The sequence below is a fragment of the Cydia fagiglandana genome, chromosome 5 (assembly GCF_963556715.1).
Source record: "Cydia fagiglandana chromosome 5, ilCydFagi1.1, whole genome shotgun sequence".
Lineage (NCBI taxonomy): Eukaryota > Metazoa > Arthropoda > Insecta > Lepidoptera > Tortricidae > Cydia > Cydia fagiglandana.
Genome location: NC_085936.1, coordinates 9244317 through 9263369, shown reverse-complemented (window position 1 = coordinate 9263369; position 19053 = coordinate 9244317). Strand labels below are relative to the sequence as shown.

Below are 19053 nucleotides of genomic sequence, written 5' to 3'. Positions count from 1 at the left end.
CTTATTGGGAAATCAAATAACTCATAATTACCTATATTAAAATATATAAATGTACTATTTCATCTCATTTCATCCCAATCCGCATTGGGCTAGCGTGGGGACTATAGCCCAAGCCCTCTCGCGCATGAGACGAGGCCTGTGCTCAGCAGTGGGACGTATATAGGCCGAAATGATGATGATGATTTCATCTCATACGTTCAATAAGGCCCAGGACCGGGCCTTGTCACCCGCACTGACAGAGGGCCTTTTTAGCCCTACATAATATTAAAGAACTGTGTCCCGGATAGTATGGGTTTTGGTCCATGGCGCGTCCTGAAGTAACTTATACAGTGTGTAATCGTTAAGTGTAGCCAGGCTATAATTCCGTAAATATAACAGATATCAGAAAACTTCAAATTGATATCAAAAGTGCGTTACCCAATGAGTAAAATTACATTTATAACTTTTTTTAAATAAAAGTAGAAATATCTCAAACATTAACTTCAAACCCTCCCATACATTTAGTACGACGACTCACCCCTCAAAGAACGTCGGTGTCCTAAGAGACAAAACTGCTTGAGATTCATTATTTGCGATAGTAAACTGTAATAGAATAATAAAACTACCGTTTATTAAATAATAATCTCAAGCAGTTTTATCTCTTACGACACCAACGTTCTTTGAGGGGTGAGTCATCGTACTAAATATTTAGGAGTTAGGGAGGGTTTAAAGTTAATGTTTGGGATATTTCTGCTTTTATGAATAAAAATATTAATGTATTTTACTCATTGGATTACGCGCTCTCTATATCAATTCGAAATTTTCTGATATCTGTTATATTTACGGAATTATAGCCTGACTACACTTAACGATTACACCCTGTATATCATTAGATAGTTCATAGCCTATATCGATAGAATATATCGTTCTTATGAGCGTATTTGGTGGGCATACCTTATTATTAAAAAAGTCTACTGCTTTATACTCGGAGTAATTAACAATGGAGCCGCCATTAACAGGCGTTCCCCTCTGTCGAAAATAGGCGGCCAATGGTCAACCACATGTCAACCATATGTATGGACTGACGTTTGGCTGACTTGACGTACCTATACATTTGATGTGCCCCTCCCCCGCAAAAAACGGCAGACTATTTTGTACCGAAAATTTTAGACATGGCGTCTCCGTTGGTTATATCCTCTAAGGCTTTATAATAGGGTGGCACTGGTGGCAGAAACTCATTTCATTTGTAAAATTATCACCTGTAATTTATCTGTAAAATATAAAAACATTGTATTCACACTTTTCAAATGCCAGATGATTATTTTATTTAATTTTATTTCAATATTTAATGTTTGACTTGCCACGTGCGGTGCCACAATTATTATTCAGAAAAAATATATGAGTGCCTATTTTATAGTGATACTTTTTAGAATGGAGAATAAATGAGCAAAATTTAACAATTTTTTTATTTAGTACAAATCACCACACTGTGATTGTAAAAAAATACATATAATATTCATTTATTGTGCAAAAATCAGTTTATTTGTATGAATCGTTATACATACCTATAACGATTATTTAAAAACTGAATTCCTCGTCCCTAGATTATACAAAAATGATATATAACTTGCCCTAGTTGCTAAGAGCATGAAGAAATATAGCATAGATTGGACCGGGGAGCCGACCATTTCCCCTCTTCCCTTATTTTTGGTATACGGTACGATCTCGTTGCTACCGGGCCTTATCAGCCCATTATTTGGTAATAACGGTATGCAAGGCATCTAACACAACTAATAAAACCTCCATGAACAGAAATAGGTGACATATTTTATAAGATTTGACAGTATCCAAGAAGAATCTTCAGATTCAGAATCATTAAACGGCAACTAAGCCACTAGTATTGGGTTGCCTATAATCATTTTTCTGTGAATGTACTCGTAAACCTCTATCCGTTAGTATGCGATTCATTAATGGACGCACCATGGCCCAAATCGGGACACAGTTCTTTAACACGTAATGTTAATAATCAGTGAACATTATTAATTACGCTCAAATGCTTAAGTTTCAGTACAGGTAAAAGTACATATGAGCTGTACTTTTAATTGTTAGTACAATCGGCATCAAATAGATAGTGACGGCCAAAGTGACCAAATATAGTTATAGGATCTAAATGTGAACGAATAAGGTCAGGTGAGGCATATAACCTTTATATTAACTGAAATAGTTTTATTAATAATCAGGATATTATGACCAAACCAATTCAATATATATTTCTCATTTGTTCATGTTTCTTACACTGCTACTGTTGCTATTACTGTTACCGACACAAACACCAGAGAGGAGGAGATCAAAATACGCATCCAAAACGCCCTGCGGTGCAGTGCAGCCCTCCACAAAGTGTTGGTGTCCGGGCTTCTCAGCAAACATACAAAGTTACGGATATATAAAACCGTTATACGGCCTATCCTAATGTATGGCTGTGAGGCCTGGTCCCTAACACTAAAAGAAGAAGGTCAGCTCCTGGTAGCAGAGAGAAAAGTTTATCGCAAGATCCTGGGACCTATTCAGAGAGATAACGGCACCTGGAGGATCTGGAAAAATGCCGAGATCGAGGAGTTAGTGGCCGAACCCAATATCATCGGCGAAACGAAAGCGCACAGACTTCGCTGGTTCGGTCACCTACTCTGAATGGGAGAGGATCGGGCTGTCAAGAAGGCGTTCTTGGGACGTCCGACTGGTAGCCGTCCGGTGGGTCGGCCCAGGTATCGCTGGGAAGACAGTGTGGCGGCGGATCTACTTCAGCTTCGCGTCAGTAACTGGCAGGAAGTTGCGCAGGAGCGAGACAGGTGGCACGCTCTCGTTTCGGAGGCCAAGACTCTCTTTGGATCGCTGAGCCAAAATAGTTAGTTAGTTAGTTCATGTTTCTTAATACAGCTTTTGAAAAATCCATTTTATAAAAAAAACATACCATGTTGGTTCGGAACCGGGCCTTGTTACTGGCACTGACAGTGGGCCTTCTTACAATTAGTCATAGTACAAGTTCAAGAATAACAGAAAATACTACCGGGCCTTATTAGCTTTTATCATGAATTAATTTCATCTTAGATTTAAAATGGTCTATAGTAAAATACGGCCTACATGAGTCATGGAAAAACAAATTGTATTTTATTTAGTACCTATTTGTTGTTCAAAATCTTCAGTAAGCTAACTTATAAGACTCTTTCTATTATAATTAATCTAGATTGACAGTTTACTTAGCAAATTGTACTTTTACCTTTAGGTTTTATGTCGGAAATATTTCACCCAATTTGTACTGAAACATAAGCATTTGAGCGTAATTAATGATGTTTACTGATTGTTAATCTTAAATATACCTATTATGTAGGGCACTTAAATTATTTTAGCGGACCAAGCGGATGTGTATGTTTGTGGACCACTTTTTTATTTAAATAATTAAATTGTAATTCATTCAAAAAAAGCTATTACAATTAGGGATTTAGATACCTCACCTACCTTATTACAAAGCATTACAAAAATGTCCAAAGGCCAAAGCCACGCCGATAAGACATAAGACCTCATAAACGACTTCATAAATATAAACGTTCACTGAAAAAACCCAAATTCATTTCTGATAATTTTATTTCGTTACTGAGTTATCGTTTTGCACCGAATATCAATGAAATAAAAGCACGTTGTTGTTTGATAGATACATTTATATAAACATCGTCACATGAAACCAATATAGGTACTCGTAAACCAGACCACTGCGATGCCACTGGCTTTAAATATCGTTCTTTCAACTGATGATATAGCCACAAAAACCCGCTGAAACTGCAGGTCGAGTCTTGATTTCAATTTCTTGATGATATATCATTGCATTAACTTTCAAAGCACATGATAGATCTTAGAATAGCAACAAAACTGGTTGAAACTAAGAATTTTATTGCTGAAATTATGTGAACAACATTGCTTCGTCTTCATAAATAAAATTTTAATAGTTTATATTGTTTAGGCTAAAATGTGAAGAATTTTGTTGATAAATTGTTTATCTAGTATATTGACATTATGTCATATATGTTTTTAAAATGACGTAATATGAATACCAGCACAATGAAAATTTATTCCAATAAGAAATAACAAATCTTCAAACTTTTTTCATTTTAAGTGAATTAGGAAGAAGCTAATTATACTGATTTGGTTGTATTAATATATTTTATTAAATAATTTGTCATATTTTTTAAGTATTATGACTCGTGAATAAAAATAAATCGAAATTTTAATGACTCTAGATCTCCGTGTGACGTTATTTATTTACCCTATTAATTTTGAACACAGTTTTTCACTGGTATCATCATTCGTATACGGACATGAATTTCTGTCAATATATATGCCAAATCGAACTGTCAACTTGGAAAAAAGAAGTACGCGTCCGCTTCCAACGGCCCACAGCGGGCATCTGAGGAGAAGGAGAATTTGACAGATATGGCGGATGTATGGAAATTATACGAAAGTTTACGTTTACGATTGAATTTCACTGTAGCCTTTAAGAGGAAAAATAGGAAAAGCCTGATTCGTTGTAGTCCAGTTATCTGGCTTTCGAAATCACTCGATTTTATAGCATGAGCATCGATTTTTTTATACAAATTTTACTAAACGCTGACACTCGTTCATCACGTTTTAGGTACAACTTTGCATAAGTGTATTTATTATATTGTAAAACATTTCAGATTTTCAAGGGTGATTCGTTGTAAACACACTCTTTGGGATATTAATGACATTTATTATAATTTTTTTTATCAAGAGATGTGAACGCTAGCGACTAAACGGTGACTGCCTTTTTCGCTGATTTTGCTCGATGCAGTCTTAAATCTAACGCTTTCCCTTCAATACAAAGAATACTGTACAAGTTCAAAAAAAAAAATTCACTTTATCTCAAGATAAGGTTTGAACAACGTATAAGTAGTGTTGAAACTTCAACTTATTAAAACTATGTTTAGCAAATGTATTTTTGATGTTCTTCAAAAGCACACGTAAGTTATATAAAATCACTATAACCAGCTCCTAACTATTTAAACCATTGTTTGCAAGTTTTAAGTCAACATTGTAAGCATACGATTCGGGTGGCCCTTCGGAATACGTAAAACAACTTTCACGATCTTGTCAGTCCGGGCACGTGCTTGCATCACATACGGACATTTCCACACGAAAAGATAAGGCATAACTCGAATGGAAGATTGAGCTTTATGTCATGGCGAAAGCTATTTCACTATCTTACTGTTGTCTTTATATGAACTACATGAAGGAATGTTTGATAGCGCCAAGTACGGTCACTGAGAACTAGCTACGATTTTCTTGCGTGTAAAACACCTTATAAAACAAAATCCTCATCCGCGTCTGTTTGTGTGCTGGTTCGCGATAAACTCGAAAATTACTGAACTTATTTTCATGCGGTTTTTACTTATCAATAGAGTGAATCTTGAGAAAGGTTTAGGTAATACTTAATTTGTTAAGCTAAAGCCGGGGCGGGTTACTAAAATCTTGCTACAATCTAACAATATTATGTTTTTTTAATGAATCATAGATCCCGATGGCTTCAGTGGGATGCATGCCGGGAAGACGCTATATATTCATTATTTTATTCGTAATGCATCAGCTGGAGATTATAACCCGAGTGGATTAATAATCATTTCATAACTGACATATGATCTGTCTACATCTACGTGTACCTAGTTTCTTCATCTTGATTTGTAATGTAATTTGATCATTGGATTTCATTCGTATCAAATTAGATACTAAATTAGTGTTATAAGGTAAATTTACGAAACGTACTTTCTACTACTTTCCTCACGTAATTGCGGAAAAGAGTAAATAAAAAAATGAACTTTCGCGAACTGCACTAGCTAGAGTAAATAAGATGAAATTAAACGCGTACTTTTTATGGCTAACCAACCAACCAAAGAAATCAATTGACTTTATAATGTTGGTCGAGTTAGTCTCGGCATTGACATAATTCGCTTGTATCTTATAAAGACTTGACAGAATTTACTAGATATTAAAATGCATTAGCACTAACTTTAACGAGTAATTGGATTCAATTCTGATTATGTTTGGTCAATCATCTGCACGGTGAAGGATAACCGTTAAGTTGTACAGTCATCTGCAATAATATCTTTCACATCAAAACGCGCAAAATGAATCAACGCCATCTTTATTCTAGAGCTATATTGACATATAAGAAGCCATATAAAACATATTATCCACATTATTGAGCCCTAAGATATGCAAAAACTTATACCTACTGACTTATCTTGACTGAGAAGACTGTACTATTGACAGGAATGTTAAGAAAATAAAAAGATAAACCTATTGAGCATTGAGTCAGATATGATAACGCAGGTCGGTACGGTCAGAAGAGATATCTATAGTCATTAATATAAATTATTTCAGATACCTTAGTATTAATTAAAACTTAATCAAATCATTACGACTGTTAAAACTTGAAACGAATACAATTTTCAAGTCGTTTGCAATAATATTTCGATATCGCGTTTTCACCGCAAAATTAATTTGACGAAATCATTTAACATTTGTCAAGTACAATTTCGGTAAGTAACAATTTGTTCGTAGCAGCACGACCTACGTTATTTTTCGTAATCTGCCACTAAAGCATAACGAGACTAATCAACCATGAAAATCTCAAGCACGTCTTTTTACAAATAAAACTTAAGTACACAAAGTGAAATTCATAGTTCATTAACAAAACAAAACATTTTGATCTATAATGAGCATAACAAATACTTAAAGGTAAAAAAAGAGAACTTAAAAGATTTATATGTTCATGTTCAAAACATTTTAATTAATAGTATGTATTTAGCTCTGATTTCTAAAATGTTTTAATTTTTTTGGTTTACTGTAAAAAAGTTAGTGGGATTGGACGCGTGTTTTGACGACCTACGTTGAAAAAAAACTTATTTTATTTAACCATATACCGTGAAACTATTTTTAGGACCAATCTGTAAACCTATACGTCAAGGGCATGAAACGTATTTTGACGTTAGTCCATTTTTTGCTATTTTGACTACGAAACCCCTAAAAGAAAATAAGGTTACTAAAATCCCAGTATCGATTAATCATTTGTTGTTATAATGTTGAATGAAATATTAAATATTATACGTTTGTGCTTGTCACTAATTTATTTGATTAATCAAATCTCATATCCGATTAAAATAACTAATCACGTTACATCACCAAATTAAAATAACACACCGTGAGCCGTCATCTTCTTGATTTGCTTCAGAATACCCATCACGGCACTTCACTCCACAACAAACGCGCACAATCCGTCTTGTCTAGTTGTCCGTCTGTCAACGCCGCGACTGTCGGCCGACGGGCACGATAGATCAGATGCTTTGCTTTCTTGTTACTTCCACGTCCATAGCGCCGGCCAGTCTCCCGCCGAAACCGTAGTGGTCACTACATTCTCGCCGCGGTCAGTTTGCCATTGATAGTGTGAAGGCATTCACCTAATCATATTTTGTTTTAGTTTACGTTCCGAGATAACGATAATAAATAGAAATAAGATTTCGAAAAAATATTTACTTATTCATTGGTTTTAGAATTGTCTTTAAAATTTGGTCTCGCTTAAACCTCTGGAAGTCTACTTTTATGATGGTTTATTTTTGTAATAATACCATTAACCTCTCGTATGCGCGTGGACCTCGTGGATTAATTTAATTATTAATTAGGTAGAGTTCAATACTTACGTGAATCCGCGTTCGCATTATGAAATTTCGCATTAATTCTACTTGACCAACGCATAATTTGATAATCAAATTGTGGGGACAAATACGTGACAAACAATGAGATTATTTAGTTAACGGTATCATAAATAGAAACAATGATTTATTAACTAACAACGTTAAACTGTTGAATTAACTTGATTTTTTAGAATAGTTACGATTATATTTATGACTAATGTTATATTTCATTCTACTTTTAATGAATGAACGCCGGTCACACGAAGGTATACACAATCACAATACGGAATGCAAACAAAAAATAATCACGATACGTGAACAATCGTCGATAATTTCGGCTACGGCTATTGAAAACTCAACAAAAAAGTGCAATTGTTCACATTAACGAGCAAGTACTCACTGTATGGCAGTGGAGCGTAGACATCCGGATATATATTAGTCCTGTTCACCCAATCGCTGGATTCATGCATAGTATGCCTGTTATGCGTATTTTTAGCATCACCAGTTTTCCCTCTGAGTGCTACTACTGGTTTTTCCCGATGATTTTCTCTTTCGATCTCGTTGCTTGATAAATTATGTATGGATGTTGAGAGTTTTCTTAATTGGAACTGATCGTCTTTATAAATAGTCTCAACAGGCGCATCAGAACTTGAGGAGGCCGGTTTATTTTTTTCTAATTGCATCGATTTATAGTCATCGGTAAGCTTATCGGTATTGGTGACGTCATTTTCGGTAGTTGATTCGGTTTTTACGATTGTAGGCACCGGCGGTGGACTATGACTACCTTTTTCAATTGATTCATTACTCCTATTGCTGTCCGTGTCATATTTGGCATTTTCTTTAGGACTGCCTTCCTTGGAAAAGTAAGCACCATCATCTACGTCAGTTTCACTCTCATCATAAAGCAAATTTGTTTTCACATACTTGTTCATAGCGATAATCGATTTAGATAAGGATCCTGAAGCCGGTACGTCGCTGAAAAACCCATCGTCTTCATAATTTGTTTCATTTTTCCGTATGTATCCGTCCGGAGGCGAATTGCCAGAGTTATTTGTATCCATTTTTGCACCACACTGTACAAGCTTAACACAATGGTTGTCGGCGCAAAACTGAAGTCAAGATAAATAGAGATATGGATATTTTATCAGTGAAGAACTTGAGATAACACTTATTGTCGATATGTTATAACAAACACACGGCACTTCATTATTAAAATATGTAACACCGGCTCGTCTGACGATCACCATTAAATTGAGCGGAGGCCGCACACACTGTTTACAATCGAAAAACCGAACCAACAAGTTTTTTGCGCGTCAGGGTCAAAAATACGACCGTGTAATACGGCGTCTTACTTTGATCTTAGGAATGTATATAATTGAAATGATGATACGAGTTTGTTGATAACCTAGTGAATGTCATTTGGTTACTTGATTTTATAATAAGAGGTCTTAATCGCGAGTCGAGACGTATGTTAGCGCCGGCGGTCAGACAAAACTTGAGAGCCCGATTGTTTTGAACAAAGGCTATTGTTTTTTATTCGCACAGTTAAATATTAAGTACAAATCACGCTCGCTAAAAATTTTCCGGAATGAAAGTACGGTTACTGAGATTATCTAATGTAGGTTATCTGGCTTTAGATATAGTTAATGAAGTCATGGTAGACACAACATTTACTCTGTTACTCATATAAAACATGTGTCGTTCGGTATAAAACATACTTTTGGGCGTTCGGCACCAACAACTAACCTTAGTAGTAGTCTTGGAACATCTAAAGTAATAATGACGCCAACCATTCTAAGATTCCGTTAAGGTTAAGGCATAGTTTTTATACCGAACGACACTTATTATCTCTAACTTACCGGAATCGGAGTGGGTTCCGTTTGGTGTACGCCGCGGTGGTTCCGGAGCGGAGTCGGTTTCTACCAGAGTAAAACACGATGATGAGGGAAAACAAAAAATGCAATGATAACATAAATTAACAAATGAGTCTTTAGCTAAAGAATTTACTGATATCACATTTTCTTTCTCGAAAATGAAAAGGTTTCGTAACTAGCATCCTTTAAGTGGGATAATGGAAGGTGCCCACGCGACATGTGACAGTCAATAAATTCTTTAACTCGGAAATTATATTTACAAAAGGCAGCTCCAAAATTAAACAAAACATTAAGTAAATGATAAAGTAAAATGAGATTTAACCTTGAAATGTGACCGTGTGACGCGAAGGCGTGACGAAGGGCGCTAGGCGGTACGGCCACGAGGCAGGCGGCGGTCGCGGGGGCGCCCGTGGAGGCTCGTAGCGACTCGCCGGTCTGTGTGCCGATGCATTAAATTCTTGTTTGGCGAACACATCGCTTTTTAATATCGAACTCAATTTAACCGGATCTTTGGCATGCGGCTTAATCACTTTTTTTATTGGCGATTTCCTCCCGTTAACCAAATTAGAAGTATCTTTAATGGACCTATTATTATCGCTGCGTTTAGGGTAACGATGCGCTATCCACGGACCGGCTAGATACGGTGCAATGTCTCGCAGCTCGCTCATGTCAGGAGCGGAAGCGTATATTTGCCCTAACAATGACATAGTTTCGAATCGGCGTCGAATACGATTCACTTCTCCGGGGCGGCATTCTAACGCTTCTTCTGCTGATCTAGAGCGTGGTGTGGCACGTCTTCGAAGAGCTGCTAATTTTGATATGATATCGATGTGGGGCATGTAACGATTAGTCGGTCGAAGAGGGACTCGCGCTACGGGTAGAACCGTTTTTTGCTTGTACCTTCGGGTACTATCGTAATGTTGGACATTTCGTGATATCTCAGGGTCACTAAGATGTCGCCGCAGCACCGCGCCGGCCGCAGTGGGCGAGTCGAAGCGCCGCGCCAGGCGGCGCACCTCACCCGCCCGAGCCAGGTTGAGGTACGCGCGCCAATACCGCTCCGGGTCGGGCGACGGGCTCCGACTGCGCCAGATCGTCTCATCGCTCGAGCACAGTAGCGTGTCTGGTGTACGCCGTCCTGTCACGTACACTTCCGAATGGGGTGAAGGCGACCTCGATAATATTCCGGGCTTCGGCGGAAGCGACATAAATTTATTTTTTTCACTTTCACCGAATAATTCTTTAAAATTTGTGCACGATTGCGATTGAAATATTTGTGGTTTTTGAGGTTCCTCTTTTTGATCTTCCACTGTGTTGTTTTTACATTTATTCGCAGTTTCTTTATCATCAGAACTATCTCTTGCGTGGTAAATTATTTTGGCTTGATCGACGGTGTTTTGCGATTCAAAATATTCCACTTTTTTCTTAACATCTTTGCTGGGTCCCCTGTAAATGACAGTCTTATTAGAAACATCCGAACTACCTGTTTCAGTTTCGCTTGCAGATGACGGGTGTGTTGTTTCAATGTTTTCGGCCTGAAGGGACGCTTGCTTACTCTCAATAGTTTCGTTTTCTAGATTTTCATCTATAACACCCACAGTGGATGAAGCATTTGAAGGGACCAGTTGATGTTCTTGTGTAACAGGTAAGGACTGGGGCGTTATTTTTGGGCTGTCTTCAGACACTGACCCATCTAGTTTGTTTATTCTGTTCATGATTTCTTTACTCAGTGTTTGGGATATTTTTCTCTTTTCGTTTTCACTGAGACTCATCTGTATTTTATTAACATTATTTTTGAGATCTTTAACTGATGGCACTGAACATGCTATAGCAGCAATTGAGTCCGATTTGATTAATTCGTTTTCTTTGACAGGCGATGAGCAAGTAGAGTTCAGAGAATTACTTCTTACGTGTAAAGTGGAGTTTTTTACATCTTTGGTGTCCTTTACTTCTACGTAGTATTTATCATTATTTTTCGCTGACTTAGATTCCAGCTCTTTGCTGTATATAGCATTCAACTGGTTTTTTAAAGCATTTACTTGTTCCATCGATAAACTGCTCCATAAACGGTTGCCAAGACCAATTCTTTTTCGAAGTTCTGTAATTGAAGCATCTTGCAACATTACTGTAGGTTTTACATACACGATAGAATCTCGATTTGACTTAATTTCATCCTTTCTGTTAATATTGAAAGCAGTTTCAGCAACACTAGTGCCTCGCCAAAGAGGTTTGTATGTGTCTTTTGACTGTTCTAGTTCCAAAGAGTCAAATTCATTTCCTTGTTGAAATTGTTCTTTGAGATCTTCTACAGATTTTTCCTTTATTCTCAATCCCCGATCACTGTCATAGTTCCACCTAAAATCCTTTACATCTCTGGGATAAAATAAAACGTCCTTTTCTGATTGTGCAATTCTTAGCTTGTGATAAAGGTTGTTTAATTCCTCCTCAGCCCTTTCTATAGCTCTAATTTTTTTCCAACGATCAAAATCTATAATTTCTTCATATTTTTTTCTATGGCGTAAATCGGCTGTTGATGTAGCCCTTTCCAACTCGCCAACTCTTTCTAAATATGAATAATATCTGTTAAGTTCTCTAAATCTCTCGGATCTAGATTTAGAATTTTCCATGTCACGAATATATTCGTCATAATCTGGGTCCTCCGATGGAATATTTGGGTTACTTTTGGTCTTTGTGATTTTAATATTTATAGGCTGCCTTTTCTTGGCATCATCTGCGCTTCTCGTACGAATTATTTTTTTGGGCTCCACTTCCTCATTTAGCTTCCCACTTTGGATGCGTGCATTATGTATTCTTCTATACGATGGGGATCTAAACGAAACTGGTGACGTCGATTGGCTTCTACTTGACGTTCCTAAAGTATTCCTTTTTTGAACTTTAGGTGATACAGGTCGAGAAGTCTGAGAAAAGAAAATAGTCGATGGTTGCAATTTCTCTTCAAAATGCATTTCTTCTCGTTCTAGTTTGGGTTTCCTATGTGTTATAATCGGCGATACTGGCCGCGAAGTTTCAGTGAATATTATTTTTGTTGGTGACAATGACTGCCTTTTGACCTTAGAACCTTGATCATTTTGACTCTGTGTTTGTTTACGAGTAACTTTAGGCGAAATTGGCCGCGATGTTTGAGAGAAAATTAATTTTGAAGGCGACAAAGAATCTCTATTAGAACAAGGCTTGTCTGGCTTGCTTGGCCTTTCGCGTTTGTAAAATATGACAGTAGGAGATATAGGCCGAGATGTTTGTGAGAAATATAACTTGTTCGTTGGAGGTTCACTTCTACTTCTGACCGTGGCGAGGGAAGAATTTGACCCAAACTCTTCGCATTTTGATAAGCTATCGAACTTACGTACTTCCTTGTACATCCTTCCGGGCCAAGATATAGAGCGCGGGGCTTGAACTTTTGCAGGACTAGGATATCTATCCCACATTTTAAAACGCGACAAAGATACTGGTTTCCTATGAATCAAATATGTATTTAAGGACTTCGTGGAGTAATTGTCTTGAGGAAAGGACTGGAACATTTTTGCTTTTTGCAGGACGGACGTCTTCTCTTCCGGAGACAGCTGTGATATTGACGGTATATGAGTACCCCCTAAGAAAAGATGTTGAAAGAATGAATCCGATACAACAGCATCACGAGTTTGTTTAATGTCCTTGGCACTTATTTTATTATTTCTCAAGTCTTCAAATGATCCGAAATTAGACACGTCGTTAGATGTATCCCCAAATTGACTAACCGAATCACAATCGTCAGATGACTTGGTACAACTTTTTACTTTGGACACTTTAATTTTGGGTGGTTTTTTCACTGGCTTATTAATTTCTTTCGACTTTTTACTACATGACTCATGACATGGGACACTACGAGGTCTTAATATTACGCTGTCAAGAGATTTCTTCTTTCTCAAATTAGTCACTGTCGCGGTTTTAATTTGGTTTTGATTTTTTGTGCCCCCTGAAGCTTTGGAAACGGTCGACACTTGAAGCGGTTTCGATTGTCTGTAAGCATCAGGTTTGATAGTCAAACATGGGCTTGATTTGGCTTGATTTGACAACTTATATTTTTGCACTTTTTCAGCAGTCCGCGTCATATCACGACTTCTGTGCGAAGGCAAATTTGCATTAGACTTCAAATTTGATACACTTGATGTGGCTTTTAAAGGGTTCAATCTAGACGAACTAACATTGGATTTAGTTATGGGTTTTGGTTTTATTTTCGATATTTCGATTCGTTCATTACGTTTTTCAGCACTCCATAACTTGTCTATTGGGGTTACTTTGTCTAAAATATTTGAAATAGGTGTTCTTCTGCCAGCACCACCTTCGATGACAACAGATGCTTGGGAGTCGTTATATCTGCTGTGTAACGGTTTGGCATATTCTGTGGGCAACAAAGTATTTCTAGGCGAACCAAAGCTGCTTGTTCCTGTAGCTCTAATTTCATTTGCTAAATTTTTAGGCAGACTTCTGGTAACAGAAACAGTGTTTCTTCTATTGATAGCTGGTGGTGCAGACATGGACATAATTCGACTTCGTGTTGTTTTATCAGTGGGAGTTTTATTATCAGGTTCTCTTTTACTAAGTATTTGCGTATTTTGTCTGGTTAGTTTGTGGCTAATTTTATTTTTCAGAAAGTCTACATTAGATTGAGAGTGTACTGTAGTTGGAGCTGATGATGTCGCAGGCTTTGTAGATGTCACAAGTCTTAACGTTCGGCTGTTTTTGGAAGATATCCTTCGAGGAGGCGCGGGAGGATAATTTGCGACTCTAGTCGGCACATCAACGCTTATAAAGGACGGTCCTTTCTTCTTGAATTTGGTATCTCGCTCAATGCGGGTGACCGGATAGCAAATAACTTCTTGTAACTGAGGCGACTTCTTGTGGACTCTTATCTTCGTCAGTGTGGGAGAAATCGGAATGTATTCGATTTCCGATTCGTCTGTGGAATTTTAACCACCGTTCAATAGCACATTCTTCATGTAAATTGTGCTAGTTAGACGTGGGTAAAACGTGGATGTGCTTTCGCATTTACGTGTCTGTAAAGCATTTTTTGCGACTAATTGTGGAACTACAAAAATCGTGAATCAAACAAAATACGTGTACTTAATTTGAGTGATTGTTTAATTTTGGAGTTTGCAAGTTTAATTCATGCATTACCTGTTAACGTAGTCAGCCGAAGACCCAGCACCTTGTTATAATAAAATTTAGGCATGCGGAATTATAATAGAAATATGGACTTACCTCATATGAGTTTGGTATCGAACTAATATGGTACGCGGACAGAATCGTAGTGATTACGAATGACCTTGAGCGAGCAAAATTAACAATAGTGGACATGTGGACTAGACCATGGGTGCGTCATACAGATGCGCCGACCTTAACCGAGTTGTAGGGGATTTTATATGAAATACTTCGCTGCATTTATTGAGAAATGTAATATAATTACGACAATAGCCTTTATTGACGTAGAAATCGCCTTTTGGTCTCTAGTTTATTTTTAAATACAATCTGTACGTAACATAATAAGTTTGCCGCATATACAGTTAAAACCACCACCGTTACCAATATTAGTCTATTCTAAATTTGACATGCGGTTTGTGTCATAATTTTGGATTATTTTTGCAAAATTAACCTAATATACTTATAGCTAAAAGCAATTATTCCGTATTGCGATTTATATCATTACTTAAATATACTATCTTACAATTATAATCGATATTCCAAAATAAAAGGATAAGGTGAACGGTATATGCACGGAAATCACTGGCTTCATATATATCCCGAGTATAAGAATATTTCTATGTAAATTTATTACCTCGACACGTCAGGACAAAAACAACAACATTAAATTAAACGATTATCTTGTGTTCGGCTTCGCAAAAAACTTTCAGTCATTCTCCTACATATACCATAGTTACCCAAAACAAAGCGGATTTGGGTATAGTTTATACGTATATAAATGTGACGTTTTCGGGAAATGGTAATGGTAACAATCGCAATTTCTAATTATATCCTTACACACGTCTTTTTAACAATAAGTATAAGTTATCTTATGCCTGAAAACGCCACAAACCTATTGTTATATATATATATCCTTATCATTAGTTACCTGTCCTAGGAGGCGCGGGCGACCGGAACCCTCTAAGCGGGGGCTCGCCGCCGGCCTGCAGGTCTCTATAGGCCGCGCGCCGCTCCGCGGGGGACAGCGGGCCTTCCGTGTCGTCGCGACGGCGGAACACTAGCGTTGAGTCGGACTCGTAGCCTGACTCTTTTAGGGCTCTGTTGAGTGTAAAAAAAAGGGGTTGCTACAAGCACATCACATTTTGTAGCCAAATATTTTAAATGCTAACTAGAGAACAAATATACCTTAGATAATTTACCAAGCTAAGGGATATATATTTCCCACATACGGCACTTCAAACATGTGTTCTATTATCGATGAGTAATACTGACATTGTTTTTTTTGAAATATCAGCCTGGTAAAGGGTTAATACGGACCCTAGATATATTATGTGTTCCGTACTCCACATCGGATATCTTCATTGAGAGAGTAACGCGATCGTTGACCAATGATGCCGCTAGCGTCTATGTAGTCGCTCCGCCCCACGCCGTGACGTAGTTCCGCTTCCACTTCCTGCGAACCGTTGCTCGCTTCCCGCCACTCGCCACCGCCATGACATTGTTTCGTCGACCGTCTTGACCGATGGTCCGCAAATATTTTTTGCGTATATTTTTGCAGCATGGTGCTTTAACATTTCCGATCCAAAGCTCGGTCGATTAAATAGTGAGATATGGCAGAGATCGCCACTATTAGTCTTTTGGCGGTCTCGCGATCGAAGTCATCGAACGGTGCTTTTCGATTCTACCCACTTTTTTCTTGCTAAATTAATTTTCACATTCCATGCTGCTAAAATCGTTACCGTTAACTCGCATTTTCGAGATCGAAGTAGGAAGTGCGTCAGTGGTTTTTGTTAACAAGTGGTAACAAGTCGCTCCGCATCGGAGAGGGAACGTGCGGTCATCGTGCCTGCGGCGGCGGCGGCGGCGCGGCGGCGGACGGCCTGCGCGCGCTGCTTTCGGGCGCCGCGCTTCGCTGATAAGGAGGTTTGGATTGTCTCGAACCATCCGGTGAGCCAGTTTAAGATATTCTAATTTTATTGGCGTTCAGAAGTTACTTCGTCACTCGCGGAGGGTTCTCAGGCAGTAGCCTGGGAGTACCTCGTGTTGTTAGTTGCGGCGCGACCGGGGCGCCCCGTCCCCCGGCGCGGGGGCGCGGGCCCGGCGCCCGCCCCCGCCCGCGCGCGCCGCGTCTTCTGCTGTCGTCCAAGGTGACTCCGAGACACCGCGCCGCTGCGGGCCACGGTGGACGCCTCCAGTCCGCAGGACTCGGAGAGACGTCACACGCCCGCTCCTGTTGCTGCAGTCGCGGTGCGGACGCCTCCAGTCGCGGTGCGGACGCCTCCAGTCCGCGGGACTCCGAGAGACGTCACACGCCCGCTCCTGTTGCTGCAGTCGCGGTGCGGACGCCTCCAGTCCGCGGGACTCCGAGAGACGTCACACGCCCGCTCCTGTTGCTGCAGTCGCGGTGTGGACGCCTCCAGTCCGCGGGACTCCGAGAGACGTCACACGCCCGCTCCTGTTGCTGCAGTCGCGGTGCGGACGCCTCCAGTCCGCGGGACTCCGAGAGACGTCACACGCCCGCTCCTGTTGCTGCAGTCGCGGTGCGGACGCCTCCAGTCCGCGGGACTCCGAGAGGCGTCACACGCCCGCTCCTGCTGCTGCAGTCGCTGTGCGGACGCCTCCAGTCCGCGGGACTCCGAGAGACGTCACACGCCCGCTCCTGTTGCTGCAGTCACGGTGCGTACGCCTCCAGTCCGCGGGACTCCGCGAGACGTTACACGCCCGCTCCTATTGCTGCAGTTGCGGTGCGGACGCTTCCAGTCCAGCGGGACTCCGAGAGATCCGCGTGGCTCTGCGCGTCACACGCCCGCTCCTGCAGCTGCGGGCGCATCGCGGGTGGATCGCGCCAAGGTGAAGGCGGACCGCTTCTGCGTCCCGACTGCTCGAGCGGAAGGAAGGTAAGTTACGTGTAAGCAGTGGAAAGGCTACGAGTACAGCGACGATCGCCGCGTTGGTTGCCGGCCGTCATGACGTCGCTGGTGACCTACGCGCCGGTGGTGGCCACCACGATGGCACCGCCGAGGGCAACAGCGTCGCCGTGATGATGCGTGCAACTACGAGCCTAGCCATCGGCGCCTCCCGTGCCGGTAACGTCCGTCACGCGCACCGGCGCCTGTCGAGCTGGCCGCCACGACGGCGCCTCTCGCACCTGAGCCTGGCGACGGTGGCCGCCATGATGGCGCCGCCCGCTCGATGACACCGCCTGCCCCCCGAGCTGGCCGCCACGATGGCGCCTCTCGCATTACGCATCGACGCGGCGGCGGCGGCTGCCACAATGGCGCTGCCCGCCACGATGATGCCGCCCGCCACGATGGCACCACCACCTGCGCACGCCTCTCGAGCTGGCCGCCACGATGGCGCCTCTCGCCTCACAGCAGTGCCTCCCAGACCAGCCAGCCAGACGGCGACCGCCTCATGCACCGGTGCCTCCCGAGCTGGCCGCCACGATGGCGCCTCTCGCCGCACGCACCGGCGCCTCCCGAGCCGGTGGCGGCGGCCGCCACGATGGAGCCGCCCGCCTCACGCGACAACGCCTCTAGAGCGGGCCGCCACTATGGATCCTCGCCTCACGCACCAGCGCTTCCCGAACCAGTGGCGGCCGCCATGAGCCGCCCGGCCTCAGGCACCGGTGCCCCCCCCCCCCCCCCCCCCCGAGCCGGCCGCCACGATGGCGCCCCTAGCTTCACGCACCGGCGCCTCCCGAGCGGCGGCGGTTGCCACAATCACGCCGATGCTGTCCACCGATGCTGCAACTACGACGATGTCGTCCCTTGCTCGCTGGGCGCCACAGTATCAGTTTTGTCCTGTCCACATGGTTCCATTGAGGTACGCAGGCGCCTATAGCTATGGTGCAGGTATAGGTATGGTATGGTACAGCACGAACAGACCGCTAAGCTCTTGGTTTCGGTTAAAGAATCCTCCGGCGACGGCAGACGAGGTCGTAAAGAGCCCCGTCCTAGCGCGGCTCGACTGCCCGGAGTTGAAAGCGGTAAGATATGTCGATACTCAGAGGAAAATACGTCGTGTTCCCGGGCTTCATAAAGGTGCTGATCGACTTCGCTGTGTCGCTTCGAAGCTCCTACGACTTCTCGAGGCCATGGAGTGGTCCAACCGGAGAACAGCTAGCGACAAGGCCCTGTGCGACCGCTCGAAACCGAGGTGAAAGGCATCGAAAAGGTCTGCAGACTTCACATAATTATCTCTACTTGCTCGCGCTCTCCAGCTTAAGTTCCGTCTTACAAAGA

General features: G+C 41.3%; 1 protein-coding gene across 9 annotated transcripts in view; it reads right to left on the bottom strand.

Moving 5' to 3' along the window:
• The window catches only part of LOC134664418 (sorbin and SH3 domain-containing protein 1), a 198000-nt gene that overhangs the window by 20031 nt on the left and 158916 nt on the right, over positions 1–19053 (bottom strand). For 7 of the 9 annotated variants that reach the window (XM_063521052.1, XM_063521044.1, XM_063521045.1 and 4 more), the window contains 2 exons: positions 15738–15907; positions 9596–9655 (listed from right to left, as the gene is read on the bottom strand). In XM_063521052.1, the coding sequence (XP_063377122.1) occupies positions 9596–9655; positions 15738–15907 (230 nt within the window). Of the gene's footprint in view, positions 1–9595; positions 9656–9932; positions 14294–15737; positions 15908–19053 lie in introns of those variants that run through there. The other 2 variants (XM_063521047.1, XM_063521051.1) reach the window with 2 other exon arrangements.